The 25,319-nt window shown below is 46.9% G+C and overlaps 1 protein-coding gene across 5 annotated transcripts in view; it reads left to right on the top strand.

Annotated features, from left to right (window-relative positions):
- The window catches only part of PKNOX2 (PBX/knotted 1 homeobox 2), a 267,859-nt gene that overhangs the window by 206,700 nt on the left and 35,840 nt on the right, over window positions 1-25,319 (top strand). For all 5 annotated transcript variants that reach the window (XM_032285049.1, XM_032285050.1, XM_032285052.1 and 2 more), the window contains 2 exons: window positions 11,685-11,856; window positions 24,111-24,299. In XM_032285049.1, coding sequence (XP_032140940.1) covers window positions 11,685-11,856; window positions 24,111-24,299 — 361 coding nt within the window. The remainder of the gene's footprint in view (window positions 1-11,684; window positions 11,857-24,110; window positions 24,300-25,319) is intronic.

The following is a 25,319-nucleotide window of genomic DNA, read 5'->3' as shown; positions in this document are numbered from 1 at the left end:
TGTCAGCCGCTGTTGGATGTTTTGGTGTCAGGCAGGAGCTTGTGAGCCAGGACATAAATGCTGAGAGGCGGCGCAGCCAAGGGTTCCCATTCAAGTGGTCTTCACTCTGCAATTCAGTTAATTATTAACTGAGCTCCAGCATCTGTAAGACATTGTGCTAAATTTGTAAAGGGGTCCTGTCCAGGGAGAGAGGAAAAGATAGGCATAGAAAGTAGCTGTGATATAAATTTGGCACACAGTATAGGCTCAAAAAAGTATTTGTGGATTTGACTGCAAAGCTTCAGGCCCGCAGTGTAGCGTGGGAGAGTTGCACTGCTTTTCCCAAGGGAGGTGAGTCCCGAGAGAATGACGCCATGCTACCGATCCTGGGGCTGGGCTGGTAGATGGGGTGGGAGGAATCTTTCTAGGTCTGAGGGCTAGACAGACAGAGTGGGTCCTGTGTGACTGTCCTCTGTAGGAGCTGCGTGGTCAGGACCCTGGGAACTGGTACTTTAATGAAGTGTCTTTGAGAGAACTCTTCCACCCTGTGACCAAAGAGTGTTTTGGCTCCAGTGAAGTTGACCCTGAGGCTTAACCCTCTGCCTTCCCTGGCATTGGGCTTCGTTATTCCTGGAATGTGCTGGGTGAGGTGGCCCAAGAATGGTGTGGGAGATATGCAGCTACTCCAAGCAAAGAAGTTGGAACCGGATGCTTCATGCCAGGGCCTCTGGGCTGCTAGGTGCTGTGGGCAGATGTTCCAGGCTGTGTTCTTGGTGGGGCTTTGTGGGCTAGGGGTTCCAGCAGATAGCCCCTGCTTTTTGAAGCAGCTGGGTTCACTGGCACCCAAGGTATCATCTCAGCTGCTGACTATAGTCAAGGGGTGCTCCTGCTGGAGCCATAATCTGGAAAGTGAAACCATGCTCAGATTTCCTCTATACCAGGCAAAGCCCATTCTCTGCCCTTTCTACGCCATCATAAGGCCTCCCATGCCAAGCCCAGCCTCTGCAACTCCTGCTGACAGGCCCAGAGGCTGCAGCTGTCTTGCTCAGGGAGCAGGTGTGCTCAGGAGTGGTGGGTCCTGCTGCTTCCATGGCTCACTGGCCTGTCCTAGGTAGAGCTGCATTATCCAGGGTTCCTGCCAAGACAAGGCTCACTGAAAAGAGATCCAGGAGTCCTGAAATCTGCTGACTTTTATCCTCACAAGGTTATGTTAGGATTAAATGAGATAACCCATGCTAACAGCTGGTAGTGCTTGGCACACAGAAGGTTCTTGGTGAATGGTAGCTACATTCATGAAGAAGGACTATATATACCTGGTCTGTCCCCCTTACAAGAAGAAAGACAACCAGCAATTGGGCCTCCTGCTAATGCAAATGGGGAGGTGTGGGGTGGGGTGGGAGGAGAACAGAAAGCTGGGGCCGTGAAGGTTCATATGGCTTCTCACCGGGCCTAGACTAAGCCAGCTTGCCTGTCTTTTAACCATACTGCCACTTTCTGCTTTTCCCAAGCACTGATCCATTTAATGGTTGAGTGGGAAAAACCTGAACCGAGACTTTAGTCTGAGTTCTGGCTCTACCGTCAGACAAATCATTTAACTTCTTTAGACAAGCTTGCTTACCCCACGGGGTAGGCATCAAATGAGGAAAGGAGAGATCTGCAAAATGTTAAGGCCTCTTCAAACACACACAAGTACTGTTACAAGAGGAGGTTCTTTTGGAAACTCCCCGGATAAAGCGGAGATTCTCTCATACAGCAACAGTGTTGAGGCTCCCAGGGTAATCCTGGCAGCTCAATTTTTGGACCCCAGGATGTGTATGACTCAAGGGTAGTAGAGAAAAGGGGAAAGCAGATGAAATGAGTCCAGTGACTGTTCAAGAGTAGTACATGGGAGAGAGGGAAGAGCACACGATTTGGAGTTTGAATACCCAGATTTTAAATCCCAACTCATTCACTGCATAGCTTGATGCAATCATTTAACAAAACAGCACATCCGTTTGCTAATGAGTAAAATGGGAATGAGAAGCCCGTTGGGGTATCTAATTGCAATAAGCACATATAAGACCACTTAACAGAGTGCCGTCAAGTGTATGCGGGTGCGTGTTTAGTCCTTGACTGTGACCAAGACAAAACGGTTAGGGCTCACCTCCTCACGCCATCTCTTCCCCTTGAAATTCTTTCTCTATGGGGACTGGCTGAATTTCTGGTGACTTGGATGGAATCTCTGATCGCCTTTCACTGGCTGCCTGATTTCAGGAGACACTTCTCTTTTCTCTTTTGTTTGTAACTTTGGTTTTAGGTTCAGAGTGCAGGTTTGTCATATAGGTAAACTCATGTCACAGGGGCTGTTCCACTTCTCTTTTCGCTGCCAGAGTCACCTCTCCTTGTTACGAAGGGGCTGGACGCGACATTCCCACCAGGTCTCACGTGTCAAGCTCTTTGCATTTTTGCCCTCACAGAGCAGTTTTAACTTTTGCTGTGTTGAGATTACACATTGATGTGTTTAATGTTCTGGGAGGAGTGTATGCATGCGAGTGTCTGAAGGGAGGAGGGCTGAGCAGACTGCGATCTGCCCTGGGCCCCATACTCGCCAGGAATGGACCTGTCCACCCACCTGGGGGAGGAGAGCTGGGCTGGAGCCCAAGAGCCCTGACAGATGCAGCTCTAATTTAGCAACTCGAAGAAGTCCTCTCCAAGGCAACCCAGGCGAACACACCGCCCACTGGGCAGGACTAAAAATACACCCGCATGGTTTCAACGTCACACCTGAAGTAAAAATACATCCAACCAGGGGCCGCTGGCTCGCTCCCACCCCCTCTGTTCTCTCCATCTGTTACTTTCAAGGGGAGGAGAAGCAGAGGGCTGGAGAAGCACCTTCCTCCCTACTCCCTGCCCTCCCTCTAAGACCTCACTACCCTCTCTGCACAAAGCCCCCAGCACAGCCCCAAAGAAGGCAGGGCCTTTCGTAGCAACTGTGGCTAGAAGCTGTCAGACGGCAAAATCTGAACCAAGTCCCCCAAGTATGGACGGATGCTATGCCTGAAAGAACTTGAGATTGTGTTTCAGAACCTTCATTGTGATAGTCATCCCTTACTCCACTCCTTTGTTCACTCCTTCCCATTCACTGATTCGTCAAAAATGTATTGATCCTCTGCTATGTGCCACACACTGTGCCTAACCCTTGGGAGTTCGGAGAGAAGGAAAATGGGGTCACTGACTGGAGGAGTCCACCATGCCATGAGGAAGATAGACCTCTGCACAAGCAACTGTGGTTAGTAGAGTTTCAGAAGTGTCATAAAAGAAATAAAAATAAATTCCTACTGGTAGTGCTTTTTTGGTTAAAAGAAAATGAGGTTCAAAGTTCTGATAGATTGTAAGATGTCTCTCCCCCTCCTCTTTCTGGACCTCTATTTGAATTGGCATGTGGGTTTGTTTTCCCAGCCAAATGAGTCAGTGGAGATGGGAATATAAATTTATTGGAGTGGTTGGTGTCAATGTTGCCCTGAATTTAAAAAGTACCCATGCACCATTCCAGGGAAATGGAGCAGGCATTAATTGATAGTTTACTAAGTGCCAGACACGCTCCACATTTCTTCATTTAATCCTTACAGGAACCTGCATAGGAGGTGTTATCCTTGATGAAAGAGGAAACTGAGGCTCTGAAAATTCAGCCACTTACCCAAAGTCTATGCTTATTTCAGACCATCTAGCGTCCCACCCTAAATTGTGAGTGAGGTCAAGGGAGAAACCCCTAGCGTTTGCTGTGAGGGCTCAGAGAAGGCGATGGTTTCTCTTGCTGGAGAGATCCATCAGGGGAGCCTGTGCAGAAGGCATGTCCGCCTGATGCTGAGGTCATTGGAGGGGAAAATGAAGAGACACAGGAGCAGGGAATCCCGGTGGAAAGAGCAGCGAGAAGAGAGTCATGGGCACAGGAAAGCAAGGGGCAAAGGTGGGCATAGGCAGGAACAGAAGTTTGCTTCACCTGGGCTGCTGAAGGGGAGTAGTGACCATTCCAGGGACCAGGGCCCACCTGCCCTCTCTCCTTACAGCTGCCACCTTTCTCTGCTGAGTCTGTCTTCAGGGGTATCTAATCTTTTGGCTTCCTTGGGCCATGTTGGAAAAAGAATTGTCTTGAGCCACACATAAAACACACTAATACTAACAATAGCTGATGACCAAAAAAAAACAAAAAACCCTCACAAAAAAAAGTCTCATAATGTTTTAACAAAGTTTATGGATTTGCACTGGGCCACGTTTAAAGCCAACCTAGGCTCCATACAGCCCATGGGTCATGGGTTGGACAAGCTCGATCTAGGAGAAATACTGAAAAGAGGCTGAGGCCACATGATGAACAGCCTGGAGTGCTCATCTGGGAGCGCTGGCTTGAGTCTGCCGGTGTCCAGGAGGAATTTTACTGCACTCTCCAAATGGGCACTTGCCGTGGGCCCTCTGCGGTGAACAAATGCCCCAGGAAAGGGTTAGGGGTCTGTTCTGGAAAGCGGTTTCTAGGATATTCTCTGGTTCTGAGATTCCAGTGGTCTCTGGCCTGGGCACTAAAAAAAAAGGCTCAAAACGCCAGCCCTTGGGCAGAGCTTCTAGAAAGGCAAGCTTTTGGCAACTTGACAGCCACTGTGTGTTGGTAGGGCATAGGTTGGTAGCCAGAGTGCCACTGATCCCTGCATGCTCCACCTTACCCTACCCCCCTGGCCAACGGTGTTGCATCCTCTGGGCAGTGGGACCCTGGCCAGGCCTCTGGTCCTGCTAGCCCATGCCTGAAGATGTCCACCCAAAAATCTTGCTCTCCTCCCCTGCATTCCACCTCTGGATCACCCATCCTTGGCCCAACAGGAAGAGATAGAGGCTCTTTCTCCCCTGTCTCCATTGGAAGAAGCAGCCGGGGTTCGGGGATGGGGTGGGCACCGACACTGGGCCTTCCTCTTCCCACCCCCAGCCCGGTGAGAGTGCCGTGGCTGTAAGGGCAGTGTGGAGGGAACCGGGGGGCTCCAAGGTCAGTCACAGGAAAGGAGGTGGATGGCCCAGGCAGGCAGCCACACACTTGGCTGGATCCATAATTGAGGTCTGCAGTCCTGGCCAAGGTCACAAGGGAAGGATGGCTGAGAGGCTCAGAAGGGACAGAGTGGCATGACTGTGAATCATAAAGTTTATCACCCAGAAAGAGAACTCAGCATTCACATCTCCCCTTGCGAAGACCACCTCGCCCCACTCGTGGCCGGTGCTGTTTCTGTCAACACATCCACTCTCTCACTCCCTTGAATTTTACACCTTCGCCTCCCTGAAGCTCTGTATTTTTGCATTCTTTCTAACTTATTTTCTGTCTCTGCTTCTGTTTCCACGCCTCCCCTAAGAAGGAAGATATGTTTTATTAAAAAAAAAAAAAAAAAAAAAACCCAGGTGGTCCAAAGAGAAAGAAAGAGAATTGAAAAAGGATCCAACTGTCTTTTCTTTTCTCTTTTTTTTTTTTGCAATAGAGTCTTGATCTGTCACCCAGGCGGGAGTGCAGTGGCACAATCTTGGCTCACTGCAACCTCCGCCTCCCAGCTTCAAGCAATTCTTCTGCCTCAGCCTCCCAAGTAGCTGAGATTAAAGACGCGCGCCACCACATCTGGCTATTTTTTGTATTTTTAGTAGAAATGGGGTTTCACCATTTGTACAGGCTGATCTCGAGCTCCTGACCTCAGGTGATCCACCTGCCTCGGCCTCCCAAAGTGCTGGGATTACAGGCGTGAGCCACTGTGCCCAGTCGAAGACTCAAGTATATTTTTTTAAGTCCTTTTAACAAAAAAAAAAAATTAGCCGCAGCCACATAGGGGAACTTTAAGTTAGATATGAGCATAAGAGTTAGCAAGGAAGTTGCAGGGTCCATTCCAGAAGGTCTTTAAAAATGTTAGGGCAATCTGTCAGCCCAATGTATGCTAAGAATATCTGTGTTGAGGTGGGGAGGAATATGGAGGCTTTGTCGACTCTTGCCTGCCCCATGATGCGCTCAGAAGCTTTGGTCTTGATTGAGGGGTCTCAGCCTTTCTGTTACTGAGTGTTAACCTCTGCACACAGTTACAGCCAACATCCTGCCCTGTCTCTAATCGGCTCTCCCGGGGACAGCTGCACACACCTTGGCCCCAAACTGGGCATTCCAGACCAGCAGATTTGGGTGAAGTAAAAAACACGAAGGCAGAAATGTCAGAAGTAATTAAACCAAACGATGGCTTAAACCCCTGTAGAAATCAACACATCCGGTTTAATCACCTTCTTAAGCTAGCACAAGACTGCAATTCTGTGGAGAGGGGTTCTTTATTTCTTTGGATCGTTAACAAGAACTGCATATCTTGAGTTTGATTTTAGTTCAGATGCTCCTGGGGAAGAATGATGAGGGTAGGGAGTGGGGGGTGGGACAAGGGACTCAGAAAAGAGAAAAGAAATAATAAAATGTTATTCGCGATCGTCTCTTCTTCCCCTCTCCCCGAGCTGAACCGCGTCTCCCTCCTGCCGCCTCTGTCCGCACTCCTGGTGAAGGCACCCGCCCTCCCAGCACCCAGGCGGAGGCGCAGTGCTGAATGTGCTAAATTAGGCCATTAGAGAAATTCATTTCTCTTTATTAGTCTGTGTCAAATCCCTTTTATTAGTGGCTGGAAACGACCTCTCTTCTGCAGTAAAATGTCATGCCAGTTCACTCCTTTTATTTGTTCTGCACTGACGAGGCTCAAACTCTCACTGAATTAGTGCAGAGAGATTTATTTCCTCCAAATTTTGAACGGCTTAAGAGAGATTGGGGTGGAGGGGGTGGTTGGAAGGGAGGCGACATGGGGGGAGAAGAGTGAAGAAGGGGGCTGGGAGGGAGAAGGTGAGCTCTTATGGAGGTCACATGTCCTCAGCTCTTTGCATATAAATTCTAATGACCATTCCTCAAATCCTGCTCATCATCTTCTGGGCATTGGAGACCAAATGTCCACATCTCTGCTCCTAGCCCATGGAGGATATGAATACACAGCAGAAGAGATCTGGACAGTGGGAAGAAGCACTCCTGAAAAAACATCGTGTAGTGGGACAAACTGAGGCTCAGGGAAGGCCAAGGTCTCGCCTCTAACTAGGAATCCTTCTCCCCACCCATTCCTGGCTCACACAGGGCCGTTTTTTCTCCCAGCTGGCTTTGGTGTCAGTTCTCATGGCCCCTGCCCTCAGGGTGGACTCCCAAGCCTGCAGCTGAGACTGCTGGGAAGAACTTTTCCAGGGTGGCTGCCAGCTTCCTCTCATGCTTTAGCGGGTGATGTTGGAGGGTAGCTTAGAAAATATAGGTCAGTCCTTAGCCAGGTACGGGCTGGGCACTTGGGGAAGGGCAGATGAGTCTCCCATAACTGCACCGGGAGTAGCCTGAGAGAAGCCGAGGACCATGCTGCAGCCACAGAACCCATGGAGTTGCTGGGAAACTGAGCCTGTCTCTCAGGGGGCAGTGCAGTGTCTCGGGGATCCCCACACATAAGGTAGAAGGTAGTGTCTGGGTTTACAAGTGATCCAGGTGGATGAATAAAGGGAGTCACAGGTGCCCCACTGACCATGGCCGTGGATCACAGGAAAAGCTGTGGGTTGTCTCAGATGCCGTCTGAGCTCTGAGAGACCAACAGGGCTCTGGGATGGGGTGGGAGGAACCAGACACTGGAGCCTGGGGAGGCTGGGGTAGGAGAAGGGAGTGTCTGGGGTCTGACAGTGCTGATCTCTGCCCTCCAACTCTGACTGCTCAGTCCTCAGGTTACAGAGCAGCTGGAGAGAGGTGCCAGGACAGCACCTGCGAAGTCTGCCCTGAGCTCCATAGACTCTTAGTTAATTTGGAGGGAAGGATGGGCAGCATGTTCCCTTCTTCTGAGACAGCAGGAGCCATGGAAGACACCCCTAAATATGCCCCCATACACATACACAAAGCCATTCTGGGAGATCTGACACGTGGAGGCGAAGGAGGTTTATAAGACAGACCCTGGCTGTGGTTCTGCAGAGGAGGTGCCTGTTCCCTACCAGCTTTCTGGTAGACCTTTGTCGATGGATCTTCTGGCAATTTGGGGCAGCAAATAGGCCACGCTTAAATATTGCCCCTTTCTTCTGCAGACTGCACACCCTGGTGTATGTGACAGTGCCTCCCACCCCATCCCTGCAAGCCCAGCTCTGTCATGAGGCACCTCATGATCTGACTGCTGCTGCCTTTTCAACCTCATCTCCCTCCACCCCTCACCTGCCTACCTGGCTCCAGCCACACTTGGTTAGATTTTGTTCCGGAAACATACAAGCTCATTCCTATCTCAAATGCTTTGCTTTTTCTCCTGCTGGAACGCCAATCCCTTAGCTCTTTGCATGACTACATCTCATCATCTGAGGTTTAACTTAAATGTCACCTCCTCAGAGAGGCCCTCCCTGACCACTCTAAGAAAAGCCGCTCCTCCCTGAAAAAGCAAGGAGAGAAGCAGAGGAGATCCCCTCCTCTCCCTACCCAAAGCTAGTAGCTGGGGGTACACAGTCATGGCAGATCTCTCTTTGTTACCCCACTTGCCACTCACACTGTGTACACAGAACACACCATCCCTGTACACTTACACACATATTGCATACAAATAGCACAGAGATCATGCATGCTGTGTTCATAGCACACAAAATCAGCACCCCAGGTACACACACACAACCCATCTGTGCGTATATACAGCATTAGCACAACACTGTGTGTGTACACAATGAAAGCACACAGGACCTCACACAACACTTGCTCTCATTGACAGCCTACATACAACATTGGTGCACGCACACACATATGCATGTGCACATACATATGCACACATGCACACACACACTTTGTCCCTTCCCTCCAACTAACCAGTGAGAAAGGAATGTGCAGTGACCGCAGCTGATGCGGGGTTGGGGCGGGGGCTGCACCCCCACCACCTGGCACAATGCTGCGGATTATTAGTTCCTAGTAATTTAGTGCCCTTGTACAGAGTCGATTTGTGCCTTTCATTCCTAATTGATCTAGTGGCTGTTTAAATGGCAGCAGGCATCTGTTGAGAGTAGGGAGGTTCATAAGGCGCAATAATTCATAACACCGTCTGGAATTTGCCTTTCATGTCCCTCAGCTAAACCACTGCAGGGCTCTGCTTAAATTACAGCCACTGAGGCTTTCTTTGGTATTCCACTCAGGGCCAGGAGAATCTTGCATTAAACTGGGATCAGGTTAGATTAGACTATAATATGCTGCAGTATTAGTGGCTGCAAATGAAGACTTATACTGGAGTTTAACCCCTTCACCTGGTTTTCTCTTTGTCTTCAGCCAAATGGCTAAGCTAACCCATTGTTTTCCCCACCGGCTTTCTGCTAGACCTTTCTCAATGGAGCTTCTGGCAATTTGGGGCAGCAAATAGGCCACCCTTAAATACTGACCCTTTCTTCCACAGACTGCACACCCAGCCTGCAGCCCTGGGACCCAGCAGTTTAGGCATCAGCTTCCAAAACCAGGGTCAGGGAGAGAGCGTGCAGGGACAGGCTCTCCCAAACCCAGCAGCTCCTCTGGAGCAGGAATTTCTCTCTTTTCCTCTTCCGGCACCCCTGAGTCTGAGTAGAAAGACCTGTAAAATGCGAACGTGAGTGTGGATGGGGGTAAGCACTTTCTGTCTTTTTGTCCAAAATTGTTAGAATTCCAGGGTGGACAGGCTCCCAGGGGTTCCCCCACCCACTTACAAATATCGTACAGGCTAAATATTCAGTCCTTCTCTGTGTGCTCAGTCATGCTGGGCTGGAGGGCAGACCCTGGTCTGTACTCCTTACCTATTGTGTTCTTGGCAGGGCACAGTGGCTCACACCTGTAATTCCAGCACTTCGGGAAGCTGAGGCAGGCAAACTCCTCACTTGAGGTCAGCAGTTTGAGAGCAGCCTGGCCAATGTGGTGAAATCCCCTTTTGGCTAAAAAAATATAAAAAACTAGTCAGGCATGATGGTGGGCACCTGTAATCCCAGCTATTCAGGAAACTGAGGCACAAGGATCATTTGAACCCTGGAGGCGGAGATTGCAGTGAGCCAAGATCATGCCACTGCATTCCACCCTGGATGACAGAGCAAGACTCTGTCAAAAAAAAAAAAAAAAAAAAAAAAAGGACTTGCTATTTCAGTATGGTAGCCACTAGCCACATGTAACCTCTTAAATTTAAAGTAACTAAAATTAAGTAAAATTAAAAGTTCAGTGTACTAGCTACAGTAGCCATATTTCAAGTGTCCATTGGCTTCATGGGGCTAGTGGCTGCCATACCAGGCAGTGGAGATTGCAGAACATTCCCACCACTGCAGAAAGTTCTGCTGCACAGCACTGTCTAGACCCTCCTTCTCTTGGGCAAAAACATGGAGGCCAGGTCCAGGTCCAACACGCATTCCCCCTCCTTGCCCAGCAAATGGGACTATCTCAAAAAGCAAAAAAAAGGCCAATACTGCATAGTCCCAGGATTCTGGGGAGACAGGCCTGAGAGGGATGTGCAGAGGCATTTTTGGAATGGCAGTGGAAGGGAATGGGACTCTCTGGAGGCCAGTATCAACAACTCATGCACTTGCATGCACACATGCTGCAGAAATAAAGGTGCTGTGCACTTATACATGCAGATACCCACACATACATATAACATATATATTTCCCAAATACTTTTTGAGATCCGCATACATCTGACTAGACTTTGGACATATGGTGATAAATAAGGTGAGCTAGATTCCTGCCCTCATGTAGCTCACAGTCTAGTGAGGAAGGCATATGATTAAAAAAAACAACTCAGGGAGTATCACTGTAGGTTTGGTGCTGGGGGTGGGGATTGGGAGTCAGAAAAGCTTTCAACAGTTTCTGATCTCAAAGCTAAGATTCATAGAGCCATTTAGAAAACACTTTGGCTCACATAGAGATGTCATAGGACCCTCTGCCCCGACCACCACATATACCCTCTTCACTTATTGATTCCTTCAATCACCAAATATTTATTAAGTGCTTGCTATGAGTGTGCATGCCAAGGTCTTAGGGATATCAGGATCACTAAGTCAGGTAGACTCTTGGAGGAAAACAGTGAACAAATAATCACTGCATCATTGTGTGATGACCTAACACACTGGGGTATCTGACCTAAACTGAGTCTACCAAGACTCAGGACAGGTGGAGACATCTGCCCACCACATGTGGATGAGTCTTCAGGCTCACGTGTGTCTCCTGCATGCACGTGCAAGCACAAAAGTATTTGTGCACATCTGCCACCCTTAGCTGGCTCCAGAAAGCCAGGAATGGATCTATGACCTACCGCTAATGTTCACGTCTAGGACTTCTCTAGACACCCCTCACAATTCCTTCCTGGGTTGACTCTCAGCCAGAAATGGACACCTACTTCTTGGAAGGGTTATAACCCATCAACCCTCCCCAAATATCCATGTAGTTTATCTGACCAAAGAGAAAAGGTAGGTGCTCAGTGGGTAGGGACAGGAGCCTCTTGAGCCCAAAAACTGGAAGAGCAGACCCTCCTTGCCAAGGCACGAAGTGCTGCCATCTAGACTGACCATGGGGACTGTGGATGTTATCAAGGAGTGGGACCTTGGGAGAAGAGATGGGAATGTGGGCAGGGGAGCCTGGTGGCTTCTGAGCACAGGCAGCAGCACGGTGTCTGGGTGTGCCCATGTGTGAGCTCTTGATGTCCCCGCAGGCACCCTCTTTTCCCGCTCCTGACGCTGCTGTTTGAGAAATGCGAACAGGCCACCCAAGGCTCTGAGTGCATCACCTCCGCCAGCTTTGATGTGGACATCGAGAACTTTGTCCACCAGCAGGAACAGGAGCACAAACCCTTCTTCAGCGATGACCCAGAACTGGACAATCTGGTAAAGAACCTCCACCCTCTACCTTGGCTAGAGTCTTCATACACTCTGATACCCTTCAAAATGCCCTAGAAATGATCCTTTCATTAATTCACCAACAAAAGGTTTTGGGTACCCACCATGGGGCATGCACTAGATGCACCATTCTTGCAGCCAAGAACCATTTTTAAGTTCCTTAAACCAAGAATTCCATGCACAGGTTTTGCAGCCAATGTTCTGCCCATCTATGCCCAGGTGGCACTAGCATCTTAGCACCCACCCTTTTGCAGTGCAGACAGGAGGAAAGGAGGGTTGTAGTAGCCAGAATATCTGGGGTAGCTGTTCTGAGTCCCGGAGTCCTGGCATATGAGCAAATCTGTCTTGGGCTGTCCAGAGAGGAGCTAATAGTTGGCATGCTACTGTGTGGAGGTTAAAGGTAACTGATGTTGAAGCACATTAATCAAGAGAAAGGCCTGACATCAATGTGCTGAGGAGACCTGTGGAGGACCCGTTCATTCTGGGGACAGGGTAGATCAGGCTCCCAAACCTAATTTGTCAGCTAGATCTTAACTGCAGTTTTATAAAAATACATATCCCTAGGCCACACCACCTGGAAATCATGATTCAGTGAGTTTTGTGGAGCCATCGAATCTACATTTTAAAAAGTTTCCAAAACGTTGCAATCATCATTAGGTTTGGTAACCAATGGGTCGGATGACATCTGAATTCTCATCTAGTCCTGAGAATTCTGCGGAAAGAGCAGTAGAGAGGTTGTTCTGGGTTTGTCCATTACTCTAACTAGTCATCTTGGCATTGTTAACCACAATTCTTTATTTTTTGTGGGTGGATTACCCAGATTATGCACGGTGAATTTGGAAACTCTGGAAAACTCTCCCCCACTGATTGATTAATGATAGTGCTACCTGTTGCATCCAGCGTTTAACTACTCTTGCATCCAGAGTTTAACCTACTCCCAAAAGGGAAACAGAATTAGAAAAGCAAGGCAAATGTGGTTCCAAAAAGGAAGAAAAAGAACACACACACAGACACAGACACAGACAGACACACGCACACACAGACACAGACACAAACACACACACACACACACACACACACACACACACACACACACTGCATCTGCAGAACAGATGCAACTGGCTTTGGTATTCTGTGCTGTGAATCATCCACACCACTGCTTCTCTCAAGAGCTGAATATGTGATTGTATGGAGTCCAGAAAAGCTGCCGGGAGAGCCCACGCTGGCCTGAAGCTTTGTGAAGTGTCGTGGTGATGGGTGGAGTGTTTGAAGCGCGGAGGAGGCCCTGCCAGAGGATAAGCACTCACTCGCTGTCGGGAGGGTCAGTGAAGGCCTCTGAGAGCCCCAAAGCCACCTTTTCTCATCCTGGGGCATCCCTTTCTTTGGCTGGGATTGGCAGCCCCCTTCCCAGGAGGCAGGCCACTGTCTCTCGGGTCCCCTGGGAAAGCTGCCCCATGCAGGTGCCCCATTGCAGGCTGGTCTTACCCTGCCCTGTGCTCTGGCTGATCAGAACCACAGACTGCAGATCCTCACAATCTAGACCCATGGCAACCAGGGGACCAGGACATGCCACAGGCATTTCTGTAGGAGCTGGGATGGACCTGGAGGGGCAAGGCCCACTCCCCTCATTTGGCACAAAAAGAAACCAAGGCCTAAATTGTTAAGGAAATTTCTAAAAGTAGACTGGGTAGCTAACGTAAAATAACAACCTTCTTAAGAGGGAGGAATCCTGGGGAAACAAATTTCCCATGCCCTGCCCACCACCCCTGCCAGATGAGCTCTGGAAGACCCACCAAGGGCAGCCTCCCATTCTAGCACAGCCTGGAAGCTGCCCAAGTGGCCACCTCCATGCTCTCTCCTGTGATGTAGGCTACCTAGGCAGGGCTCTACTCACTCAAAGAATCATGTTTAGAATTAATCCAACAGAACTTGGTTGAGTGTCTGCCGTGACCCAGGGATGTGGATGTTGTGGAAGCTGTCCTGGTGGCCCCATACTACCGGTGTTCCCCAGTCTTCCATCTCAGGCACTGGGCTGGGAGTGTCCAGCCAGTGGAGCAATGCTTGGACATTCCATCTATTTGGGAGTACCTGATTTACCTAGTTGAGTTAGCCATGGTCAATGACTGGTTGATTGACTGATTGATTATGTAAATGGGGAGATTTGAAAGAGCGTGTACAGACAAAAGCCCTATTCAAACCTCTGCTACCTGTGTGATTTGGATGACTTAATTCCTTTGAGTTTCCTCTTCTGTAGATCTAACACACCTATCTCGTGTAATGGTAATACAAAATTAATGAGATGGCTCCTGGAAATGGCCTTTAAAAATACCTGGCATCTGGAAGGTTAATATCAAATGCAGGGCCCCTTCGAGAAGGTGCTCCAGTTCCTCAACCTCATATCCTGGCCACCAAAGAGAACATGCAGCTGGGACCCCGAAACTTTATGTGGGGAGTCAAGCAGTGGCCCTTGCCACCCCCACCCCTGGTACTGTGTCAGGAAGGGGGAGATAAAGAGGCCAACCGCAGGAGCCATCATTAGAACGAGAATCATGTAGCCAGTACAGCCGAGATGCACATAATTAGAAATTAGAAAAAGGTCAGATCGCGTCATTATCGGCTCAATCAGCTGCCGAGTGCCACAGCCAGTTAATTTGGCATCTGTATTTTTTACAACCCCGCACACGTAGCCCAACGGACTGTAACTCTTATCCGGACAGATATACTGCGCAGCCGAGCAGGGACATAAAATGAGAGACCCCAAGCAAATGAGCTGAGATAATTGAGAGATTTATTTTTTATATATATGTGTGTCAGGGCGGCTTTCCTTTGCCCTTGAATATTGACTTTCATAGGGATTGTTAGGAGGGCACTTGGGTCCCCAAAACCTTTGCCCCCTGGAAGTTCCTCTGTCCGCCAGGGCCCTTAAGCCCCATTCTGGCCCTGATTTCTCCCAGGCCCTGAAGCCTGTGGTCTCCAGCTCCACCAAGTCCCACCTTTGTACTCAGAGCCTCCCCATCCCCAGCTGGCCACCCACGTATACCCCAAGCAAGTTGCCCTGTACCACTCTCTCATGAGACCCACAGTCACCCAGAGCTGCCCCAAAGATCAGAGAGGTTCCCAGATTGTAGATTTCAGCAGGAATCTCCCTCCCTTCATTAGCCACCTGCTCCCACAGCACCCCTACCAGAGAAGAAACAGAATCATGAATCATGAGAGGGAAAAACCCTAGGGAGGGCCAAGCACAGTGGCTCATGCCTATAATCCCAACATTTTGGGAGGCCAAGGAGGGCAGATCACATGACGCTAGGAGTTGGAGACCAGCCTGGCCAATATGACGAAACCTCGTCACTACTAAAGATTAAAAAATTAGCCAGGCGAGGTGGTGCATGTCTGTGGTCCCAGCTACTCGGGAGGCTGAGACAGAAGAATCACTCAAGCCCAGGAGGCAGAGGTTGCAGTGAGCCAATATCATGCCATTTCACTCCATCCTGGGCAAAAAAGTGAGACACCGTCTCAAAAAAAAAAAAAAACCCTAGGGAGAAGTACATCCTACCTCCACCCCCTCTTTTATAGCCTAGGATGTAAGTTCGTAGAAGGAAGTGACTTGCTGGGGCCAGAACCCAGGTCAGCTGACTCCTGATCTTCCAGTCTGCCCACAATATCACACCACCTCTCCTCCTTCATTTACAAATAAAAAGTCCCCCCCATATCTCTTTCCCTGCACCCACACTGTACCTCCCCATTTCCAGGGACAAGTGTGGCTTTCCACCCTCATGGTGGCCAAGCTGCAATGCCCTGGCTGGCTCCCCTGGGAAAGGCCAGCTCCATCCGTCACTCCCTCCACTCCAATTCCCACAACCACAGAGGCACACCAGGCTGATTCCTTAGCTGGGCTCACAGATCCCCTCCTTGGGCCCAGCAGCCTCTGACTGGCAGTTGGTAAAGTTTGTAAAATTTGCAAGTTCCCCAAAACCCTTTGAAAGGTAAAAGCTTTTTGTTTTATAAAATCTGATTTACGGGCCCCCAGTGCAGGGCCAAGGTTTTATATATTATGCAAGATTTCAAACCGTGGCTGTAAAACGTACGGTTTGAGTTTCATGCATGGAATTTTTTTATGTGTAAATTTTTTAACATTTATGGGGCACGTTTTAATGAGACTCTGGTGTGGCTCAAGGGACAGATTACTGCTGCCTGACCGCAAAGCCAGCTCTAAAATGGGGCCCCCCAGGCCCCTGGGCCCACTCTGAAGAGGCAGGGCCAGAGCCCGGAGACTGTGGGTAAGGAGGCACATGAAGGAATCAGGCCAGAGCTCTGGGCCCAGAGGCCTCAGGCCAGTGGCATTCAGAGACTTATCCACTTTGGCCTTCAGTCCAGGCTGTCTCTGCCTGGGAGGGAGCAGAAAATCCCACAGACACCAAGAAAGGGAAAGGAAATAGGAACCATCAATGACAGTAATAATGAACATTTATAGAGCACTTATCAGATACCGTTCCAACTATTTTACATATATTATCTTATTTAATCCTCTTTCTGGACCCACAAAGCACATGTTACTATTATCCCCATTTGAAGAGGGGGCAATTGAGACAAGAGGTGCAGTCACCATCACACAGCTGGTCCATGACCCAGGCAGGAATCAAATACAGTGCAGGACTCTCGCTCCAGCGGCCACACCCAAAACGGCTCTGTAGCTGATCTCTTCTTCCATCTTTCTCTTGGCCAGGTCTTGTTTTTCATTCACTTCTAGCCACATCTCATTTAACCCACAGTGCAACTCTGAGGAGTCACTGTCATTATCTTATTTTACAGGTGAGGAAACTAAAGTTTAGAAGAAACTAAAGTTTACGTAAATTGTTCAAGGTCTTATCATAGATGGAAGACCCTAGACACCCAAGACCTAAAGCCTTGAGCATCTTCTTTACTATGTATTTCTCACAAGAGCCCTGTGAAGTAGTTGTTAGTATCCCCATTGGACAGAGGAAGAAATCAAGGACTAGGAACCCTACAGCCAATAAATTACATAGCTGGGATTTGAACCAACTGGATCTAATTCCTGAAGCCCACCCTCCTTCCTCTGTACCACTGCTTCCCCAAATTCTGAGGCCATCAGGAGAGTGCCAGGTTATTGACTCAAAAATGACTTAACACGTCTTGCATGATGGTTCCCATAAAATATTTGTTTTATCCCCCAATCATCAGGCAGTTCTCCAGTTGCTGGTATTCACCTTTTTTTCATGTCCCATTTTTTGTTCTAGTGACCCCACACTTCCAACTGGTCAGGCCAAGCTGGCCTGGTCTGGAAAATTCCTGATTAGATTTGAGCTTTGGCAGCCACAGTGACCCACAGGAAATATCATAACAGGTTAAGGAATGTGTGTTTATAAATTCCTTCTTCTGTCCGTGAGGGAGAACAGTTCCAGCTTCCCAATTTGCAGAAAGGAAGGAGAGGGTGAAAGGAATTTGCCTGCAAAACAAAGATGCCTGCCTAATTCCTGCATGGAGTTGAATGGGTTCCGTGATCTCTGAGCCTCCATTTCCTTATCTCTAGGAGAGAGATAATATTGCCGGCGTCCCTGTGGTGATGAGACTCAAATGAGATAATGGAGAGAAAGCATTTTGTAAATTTTAAAGTGCTGTGTATACAAATGTTTTGAAAGGCAAGAAATTATTATTATCAAGTGGAGAGGCCACGATCTTACAAGAGAGGCAACCACTGAGAGAGGCGTTTGGTGATGGAGGGAGGACCACACTGGTATAAAGAACTGACATTTCTTGAATGGCTACTATATGCCCAATGCATTTGCATACATGATCTGATTCAGTTTTCACAACAACTCTAAAGTGTAGGTATTACTGTCATCCTAAATTTTGCAGATAAAGTTTAAACTACTTGTTCAAAATACCCAAGCAGAAAATAATCAATGTGGGACATCAGACCATGCGGCTTTATAGAAAATAAGAAGCCTGATTTTTGTGAACTTTCCTGTGACTGTGAGACTTGTGTAGAGTGGTGGGAGACTAAAATGTGAGATTGCATCTTGTTTTGCTTTTTTGATAGGGACTTCTTAGAAAAAGAGGGCTGGATCATTATTTTGAAAGAGAAGGTAGGGAAAGAAACTGAAAGATGGAGCAATACCTGGGGAAAGGGGAAAGGATTTAAGGATGCATTCACTACATTTGGTGGTGATGTTAAATTAAGTGGTACTGTTTTTGTTCTAGAAGATTTGGAATAAATTTTTACGTGACCCTGATCATTTAGAAAACAGTTTAATAAATCAGAATTTTCTAACTTAGAGGCAAAAATCCAAAATTGTAAACATAGGATAGAGAATGATTTACTAAACACAAACATGGGGGAAGAAGAGACCGTGGGAGTTACTATTTTTTCACAAGCTGAGCATAGAATAGCAGTAGAAAAGCCAGTGAGATTTCAGACATTATTAGAAGAGATTATTTTTACAACTTGCCAGCATTTGGTTTACTGTGGTTTATAAAGCACGTTTACATTATAATCTCCTTTAACCCCTAGCAAATCTTGTGAGGTAGAGATGAACATTATCCCCATTTTACATGTAAGGATACTGAGGCTCAGAGAAATCATGGAATTTGCCCAATGGAACCCAATTAGCAGACAGCAGGCCCGGACTCAAATCCAGGCTGCCTGACAATGAACCACAGTGTTCCTGCTCTGCCAGGCAGTCTCCCCGACATTGGTGGTGTTGCTTATCTTTCTAATATTGAATAGGTCCTACATATTCATTGCCTCAGAATACCATTACGATTTACTCTACCTTCTTAAATCTTTAAACCAATTCCATTAGCCCATAAAAAAGTAATCCTTCAACTGCTCTTTATTACACCAAAGGATAGGTCCACTTTTGGCCACTGAGCACCAGACCTGGTGCAAATATATGCAACTATAAAATATGCATATATTTTATTTGAGCAAAGCTCTTTTGGGCATATTTTACTTTTGTTTTACTTACCTGTATTTTCTGATTTTATAAAGTAAGTATAAATTGGTTATATATTTAAAATAAATGAATAGATATGTGCACTTTTCGGTGCGTATGTATGCATGAATATATATGTATGTGTATGAGAAAGGAAAAAAGACAAGGAAGGAAGGGAGGGAGAAAATAAGGAAGGGACAAAGGGAAAGAGAGGAAAGGTTTAAGGAATTATGATTGTTTTTGTCTAAAGAAGAGAAAGTTAGTTGAACAACTTATTCAAGTCAGACGCCTGGTCCAATATATGGCATATAGTAAGACTCAATAATTTTTGAATGAATAAAATTAAATTAAAAGAAGTTATGCTGATAGAGATCCTAGATATTTCTTTATGTTCTTGGTACCTACAGAAGGCACTTTACATTAAGGCAGGAGAGATTTTGATTGACTGTAAGGAAAAGCTTCTTAATCAGCAGACTGAGAGAATATGGAGATGGTCCGAGGCAATAAGGTCATCTCCCAGTGACAGGAAGAGGCTAGAGAAGATGCAGCCTGTGTCCTGGTGAGTTTAGACTGTGCAGCCACCTAGAGGCTGGCCCAGGTCATCATATGGGGTTTGTTCTAACACCACCAAGTGTGAATTGAGGGCAGAAGTCCTGGTAATGTTCAGAGAGTCAGAAAACATAAGGGACCTGACAGTCCAGCCCTCTCCACGTGCACATGGAGAAGCAGGCACCTGTGTTGGTGAGGTGTTCGGACCCTGGGGGGCTGTGCCAGGAGTGAGAGATGGGAGATCAGAGCAGCTAAGAAAAGGCACATTACCAGGAATGGTTCTGGAAATCCTAAACATTGATGTCTCAAAAGCTGTTTGGTTTTCCTAGAATCGCGTGCTTGCTGTCACTGAGCCACTTTCTCCCAAACCATGCACTCTTTACACTGCCATTTCCTCTACCTACAGAATCCTGAGAATCTCTACTAAAAGACAAGGCACACAGGTGGGGGTGGGGCAACCTGGCTTCATATCACTTACCAGTTGTATGACTCAAAGCAAGGAAATGTAATATTTTTGGATTTTATTTTCTTCAAATGCAAAATGTGAGCAATAATGGTACCTACTCAATGAGATGGTTGTGTGAAATAAATGAGGCCTGGAATGGGCTTAACACAGTGCCTGAGACATAGTATGAATGAGCAACATTTGGGTATTATTATCAATCCAGCAACACATATCTGTTAAGTACTTTATCCTGTGCTCATTACACTGAGAGACATAGACCAAGACGTTCATGGCCAAAGTCAAGTAGAATATTAGACAAGAATAAATCTTTGTTAAGCACCTAACTCCACTTTGGGGTCCAAATGATCCATTCTAAAGCCACCATTCTCCTCTTTGCTTAGGATGGCTCTGTCTTCCTCAGTCTCTGCCCCATGGAGGTGGCACTTCTTAGGAGGAGACCCTGTGACTGAGCCCTGCATGCAGACACACAATTGCTGCTTTCTGTCTTTGAGTGACACTTGGTCTAATTTAGCACTCCAAAAACCCTTAATTAGTTGAGCACAATCCCTGCTCATCAGACAAGCCACAGACCCAGCCCAGGGAATGTGGGCTCCCCACTTGAAATGCCAGTAAGGCACAGAGAAGGGTGTAACGCTAGCTTCAAGCCACACTGCTCTACACACACCTCACAGTCACAATTCTCTAGGAGAGATTTCCTTCCTTGTTTCCATCCCTTTTTATAATGTTCAAACTCTCCTCTGGGCATCAAGTTGCTAGCCAAAAGCTAGGAGGGTGGGATTAAATAGAGCTCCCATATATTGCTTGTGTCAACATAAATGGATCTGTAAAAGCAATAAGCAGCAACCCTCAGCATTTTTTCCTTTTAATTTTGATATATTTGTAGATTCACAAGCAGTTATAAGAACTAATACAGAGAGCTCCTGATTCACATCTTGTATAAGTATAGCACAATGTCACAGCCAGGTACAATACACCAACTGTATTCAGATTTCACCAGTTTTACATGCACTGTGTGTGTGTGTGTGTGTGTGTGTGTGTGTGTGTGTGTGTGTGTATACATGTATTTAGTTCTGTGCAATTTTATCATGTACCTAGATCCACATAAACATTGCTATAGTCAAGTTACAGAACAGTCCCTCCCTCCCTCCTCCACTCCACTCATCAACTACTAATCTGTCTTCAATCTCTATAATTTTATCATTTCAAATAAGTTATGTAAATGACATCACATAGTACATAATCCTTTGAGACTAGCTTTTGTCTCTCATTTAAATTCCCTTGCAATCTATCCACATTGTTGGGGGGGGTATCAATAGTTCATTCTTTTTTATTGCTGAGATATATTCCATGATATGGATGAATTACATTTTCTTTATCCATATACCCATTGAAGGTTGAGTTGTTTCCAATTTTGACTATTAGAGGTAAAGCTGCTTTGAACATTTGTATACAGGTTTTTGTAAAAACATATGTTTTTATTTCTCTGGGATAAATGCCCAAGAGTACAATTGCTGGGTCATATGGTACACACATATTTAGTTGTGTAAGAAGCTGTCATACTGTTTCCCAGAGTGGCTGTACCATTTTACACTCTCACCAGCAATGTCTGAGTGATCTAGTCTCCAGTTCCTCATCAGCATTTGGTGTTGTCATATTTATTTCTTTTATTTTAACCATACCAATAGGTATGTAGTGATATCTCATTGTGGTTTAATTTGCATTTCCCTAGTGACTAATAACATTGCCTATCTTTTCATGTGCTTATTTGCCATCTGTACATCCTCTTCAGTGAAATGCATAATCATGTCTTATGACCATGTTCTAATTGGGTTGCTTTTTATTTTACTGTTTGATTTTGAGAGTTCTTTATATATCCTAGACACAAGTCCTTTGTCAGATATGTGGTTTGCAAATATTCTCCTCTAGTTTGTAGTCTTTTCTTCTTCTTCACAGGGTCTTTTGAAGAGTTAAACATTTTTAATTTTGACAAAGTCCAGTTCCTCATTTTTTTTTTACTGGATCATCTTTTTTTTTTTTTTTTATTTTTTTTTTTTTTGAGATGGAATTTTGCTCTGTCACCCAAGGTGGAGTGCAGTGGCTTGATCTCAACTCAAGGCAACCTCCACCTCCTGGGTTCAAGCGATTTTCCTGCCTCAGCCTCCCCAGTAGCTGGGACTTCAGGTGCGCACAACCATCACTGCCTAATTTGTATTTTTAGTAAAGATGGGTTTCGCCATATTGGCCAGGCTGGTCTTGAACTCCTGACCTCAAGTGATATGCCTGACTCAGCCTCTGAAAGTGCTGGGATTACAGGTGTGAGCCACCGCAACCAGACTGGATCATGCTTTTTTTTTTTTTTTTTTTTTTTTTTTGAGACAGTGTTTCACTCTTGTTACCCAAGCTGGAGTGCAATGGCGCGATCTCGGCTCACTGCAGCCACCGCCTCCTGGGTTCAGGCAATTCTCCTGCCTCAACCTCCTGAGTAGCTGGGATTACAGGCACGCGCCACCATATCCAGCTAATGTTTTGTATTTTTAGTAGAGACGGGGTTTCACCATGTTGACCAGGGTGGTCTCGATCTCTTGACCTCGTGATCCACCCGCCTCGGCCTCCCAAAGTGCTGGGATTACAGGCTTGAGCCACCGCGCTCGGCTGGATCATGCTTTTAGTGTCAACTCTAAGATCTCTTTGCCTCGCCCTAGATCCTGAAGATTTTTTCCTGTTTTTTTTTTTTAAGAGGTTTATAGTTTATGTCTTACATTTATGTCTTTGATCCATTTTGAGTTAATCTTATCTAATGTATGAGGTTTAAATCAAGATTCAATTTTTTTTTTGCATATGGATGTCTAATTGTTCCAGTACCATTTGAACAACCCCCTGTTGAAAAGCAATTTGGCAATATTTATCATAATCCACAAGACGTTCATGGCTTTTTCTTCCTGTCACTTCTGGGAATTCATCCTAAAGAAATAATGCAGAAACAAAAAAAAAAGCTATAAGCATAGAAAATATTCACTGTAACTTTTTTATAAAATTAAAAAATTGGAAGTACTCTAAATACCTAACAATAGGGTATTGGTTAAGTATGCACACACATGAAATAATATTCAACATTTAAAAATATATTTACTCAATAACTTTCACCCATTCAGCAAATATTTACTCAATATCCATATGTGTTGGTGCTGAAGATAACACGGTGAGCAAATTAGACATCATCCCTGACTTCTCCAAGCTCATAGTCTAGAAGAGAGGACAGAGAAAACAATTCTGGCACTTAGAAAAATAGATTTGCTAAACTAAGGGGAAAACCAGAAAGCAAAATTGCATGCACAAAGTTATTGAAACTATGTTAAAATGTATGCATGTGGGAAAAAGTTATCATTCTTTAGGGTGATTGGATCAAAGACGGGTTTTTTTTTTCACCCTGTTTTCCATACCTTCCATAGTATTTTCTTTTTATGGTAATAACAGCAGTAAAGAGCAAAACTTCAATTGCAAAATAGCTTCTTGCCATGAAAAGGTTAGGAATGTCCATTTGAAGAGACAGCAGGCTCCCGTACAGCAATCCAAAGGGCATGGAAAAGGCCACAACAGACAGTGAGGTAGCCTGGTGCCCAGCTAAGTCACGCTGGATTATTCAGTCCATCAGCAAGTATCCACAGAGTGTCCACAAGGTAACCAGTATCCCATGAGGCACTCAGAATGCTTGTTTAAGAATAGACAGTCCCTGAGCTCTAGGGGCACTTATAAGAAACTCTGATCTCCGTCTTCCTCATGCTTGCCTGGTCCTTCACACCTCACAACATGCTACCATGTATACGCCCTCATGCAACACCCATAACAAACCTGTAAAGTTGTCGGAAAAATACAATCATCCCCATTTGTTAGACACTAAGGTACAGAGAGCTTAAGCAACTTGCCCAAGGTCATACAGATAGTAAATGACAGGCCTGGGGCTTGGACCTGGCCTTCCATTGCTAAGGCCAATACTGTTCTCAGAATACCACAACTGCCTCAAGAACAGCTGTGATAGCAGAGGGCTCAGAGCAAGAGAATAACCAGTAGAGAGCCGCCATCACTAGGACTGAAGTCATGGGGATGAGAAGGCACTGCCTACCACTTCTGGGTCTTTTGGCCAAGATCAAGTGTAGGAAGCATGAGCTAGGGCAGGGGGTAGGCTCCCCTCCCCGGGGGTGGTTGGGGCTGCAGGTCCAGGCAGTGAGAGGAATGGGTTGCAAACTCCTGGGCTCACCTCTCCTCCCTCTCCGCAGATGGTGAAGGCAATCCAGGTTCTGAGAATCCACCTGCTGGAGCTGGAGAAAGTCAATGAACTCTGCAAGGACTTTTGTAACCGTTACATCACCTGCCTCAAAACCAAGATGCACAGTGATAACCTGCTCAGGAATGACCTAGGGGGGCCCTACTCCCCCAACCAGCCCTCCATCAACCTTCACTCGCAGGTAACACACAAAGCTGGGTCCCATCTCTTAAGCCAGGCTCCTAAGCTCAGCTCTGGAGCCAGGTGTGGAAGAAGGTCCCCTGGTGACCTTCATTGGGTTAAACTCACTGGGTTCCTTTGCCATGGGGGCCCTCCTCTGATCCACCCCTCTTCATATCCATCAGGCCACCCAATCCCTTTTCTACACAGAATGCCCTGCCAGGGGATTGATATTCCCTTGAAAATGACCTGATCAGAGAGGGACACTGTCCAAAGTCATTCCTCTCTTCCTGGCCCAAGATATCCCCCAAAATGAGGACCAGAGCTAAGGAGATGGAATGCTCTCCTGAAGGATGAGCTGGGACTGGACTCAGACATCCCAGCCCCACAGGCTTCTCTAGAGGGCTGCGGCTTGCCGAGCCATCTGCATTTCTGGGAAAGGGCATTTGGGGAAAGCAGTCATTCTCTGAATCCTGCCCACCTAATTGGTGAAGCCAGCATCCCGTGGGCCTACTGTTCCCTAACCATTCTCCAGGCACTCATGCTGCCCTGTCACCTCTGTCCTCCTAAGGTTCAGGGCTATGTTCAATGTCATCTCAAACCACCCCATTCCCAGGTTCCCCTGCCGCCTCCACCCTGGGACCTGGAAAATACAGAAATGCTGACTACACGCTTTGGGCAAGAATGGGCTTTCCCCTCCAGGGTAGTGTATTTTCCCCAAACCTACAAACTGAGAAAGCTGCTGGCAATACCTCCCCACCCAACTTACAGACATACGCCTAAGCCACAGGCTTGAGGCTCTGTTCCCTTTCCACTGAGCCCCTGAGTCCTGGAAGATACCTGGAGCGTCCCCAAGGAGGCCTCCGTAGCCTCTTCTCATTAAACAATCAGGCATGAGGATGCAGGTAAACTTTCTAGGAGTGAGTTCTGAGAGGTGCTGGAAGGAGTACCTAAGAAAGACTATGCCATTTTCCTCCCTAGACCCTGAAGGAACCAACCATGTACTCTGTCTCCTCAGATTGGTGGAGTCAGGGGTGGGGAC

The sequence above is a fragment of the Sapajus apella genome, unplaced genomic scaffold (assembly GCF_009761245.1).
Source record: "Sapajus apella isolate SASKATOON/1434 unplaced genomic scaffold, GSC_monkey_1.0 scaffold16, whole genome shotgun sequence".
Lineage (NCBI taxonomy): Eukaryota > Metazoa > Chordata > Mammalia > Primates > Cebidae > Sapajus > Sapajus apella.
The sequence above is the reverse complement of the archived record's forward strand: the minus strand, read 5'-3'. Positions and strand labels throughout refer to the sequence as shown.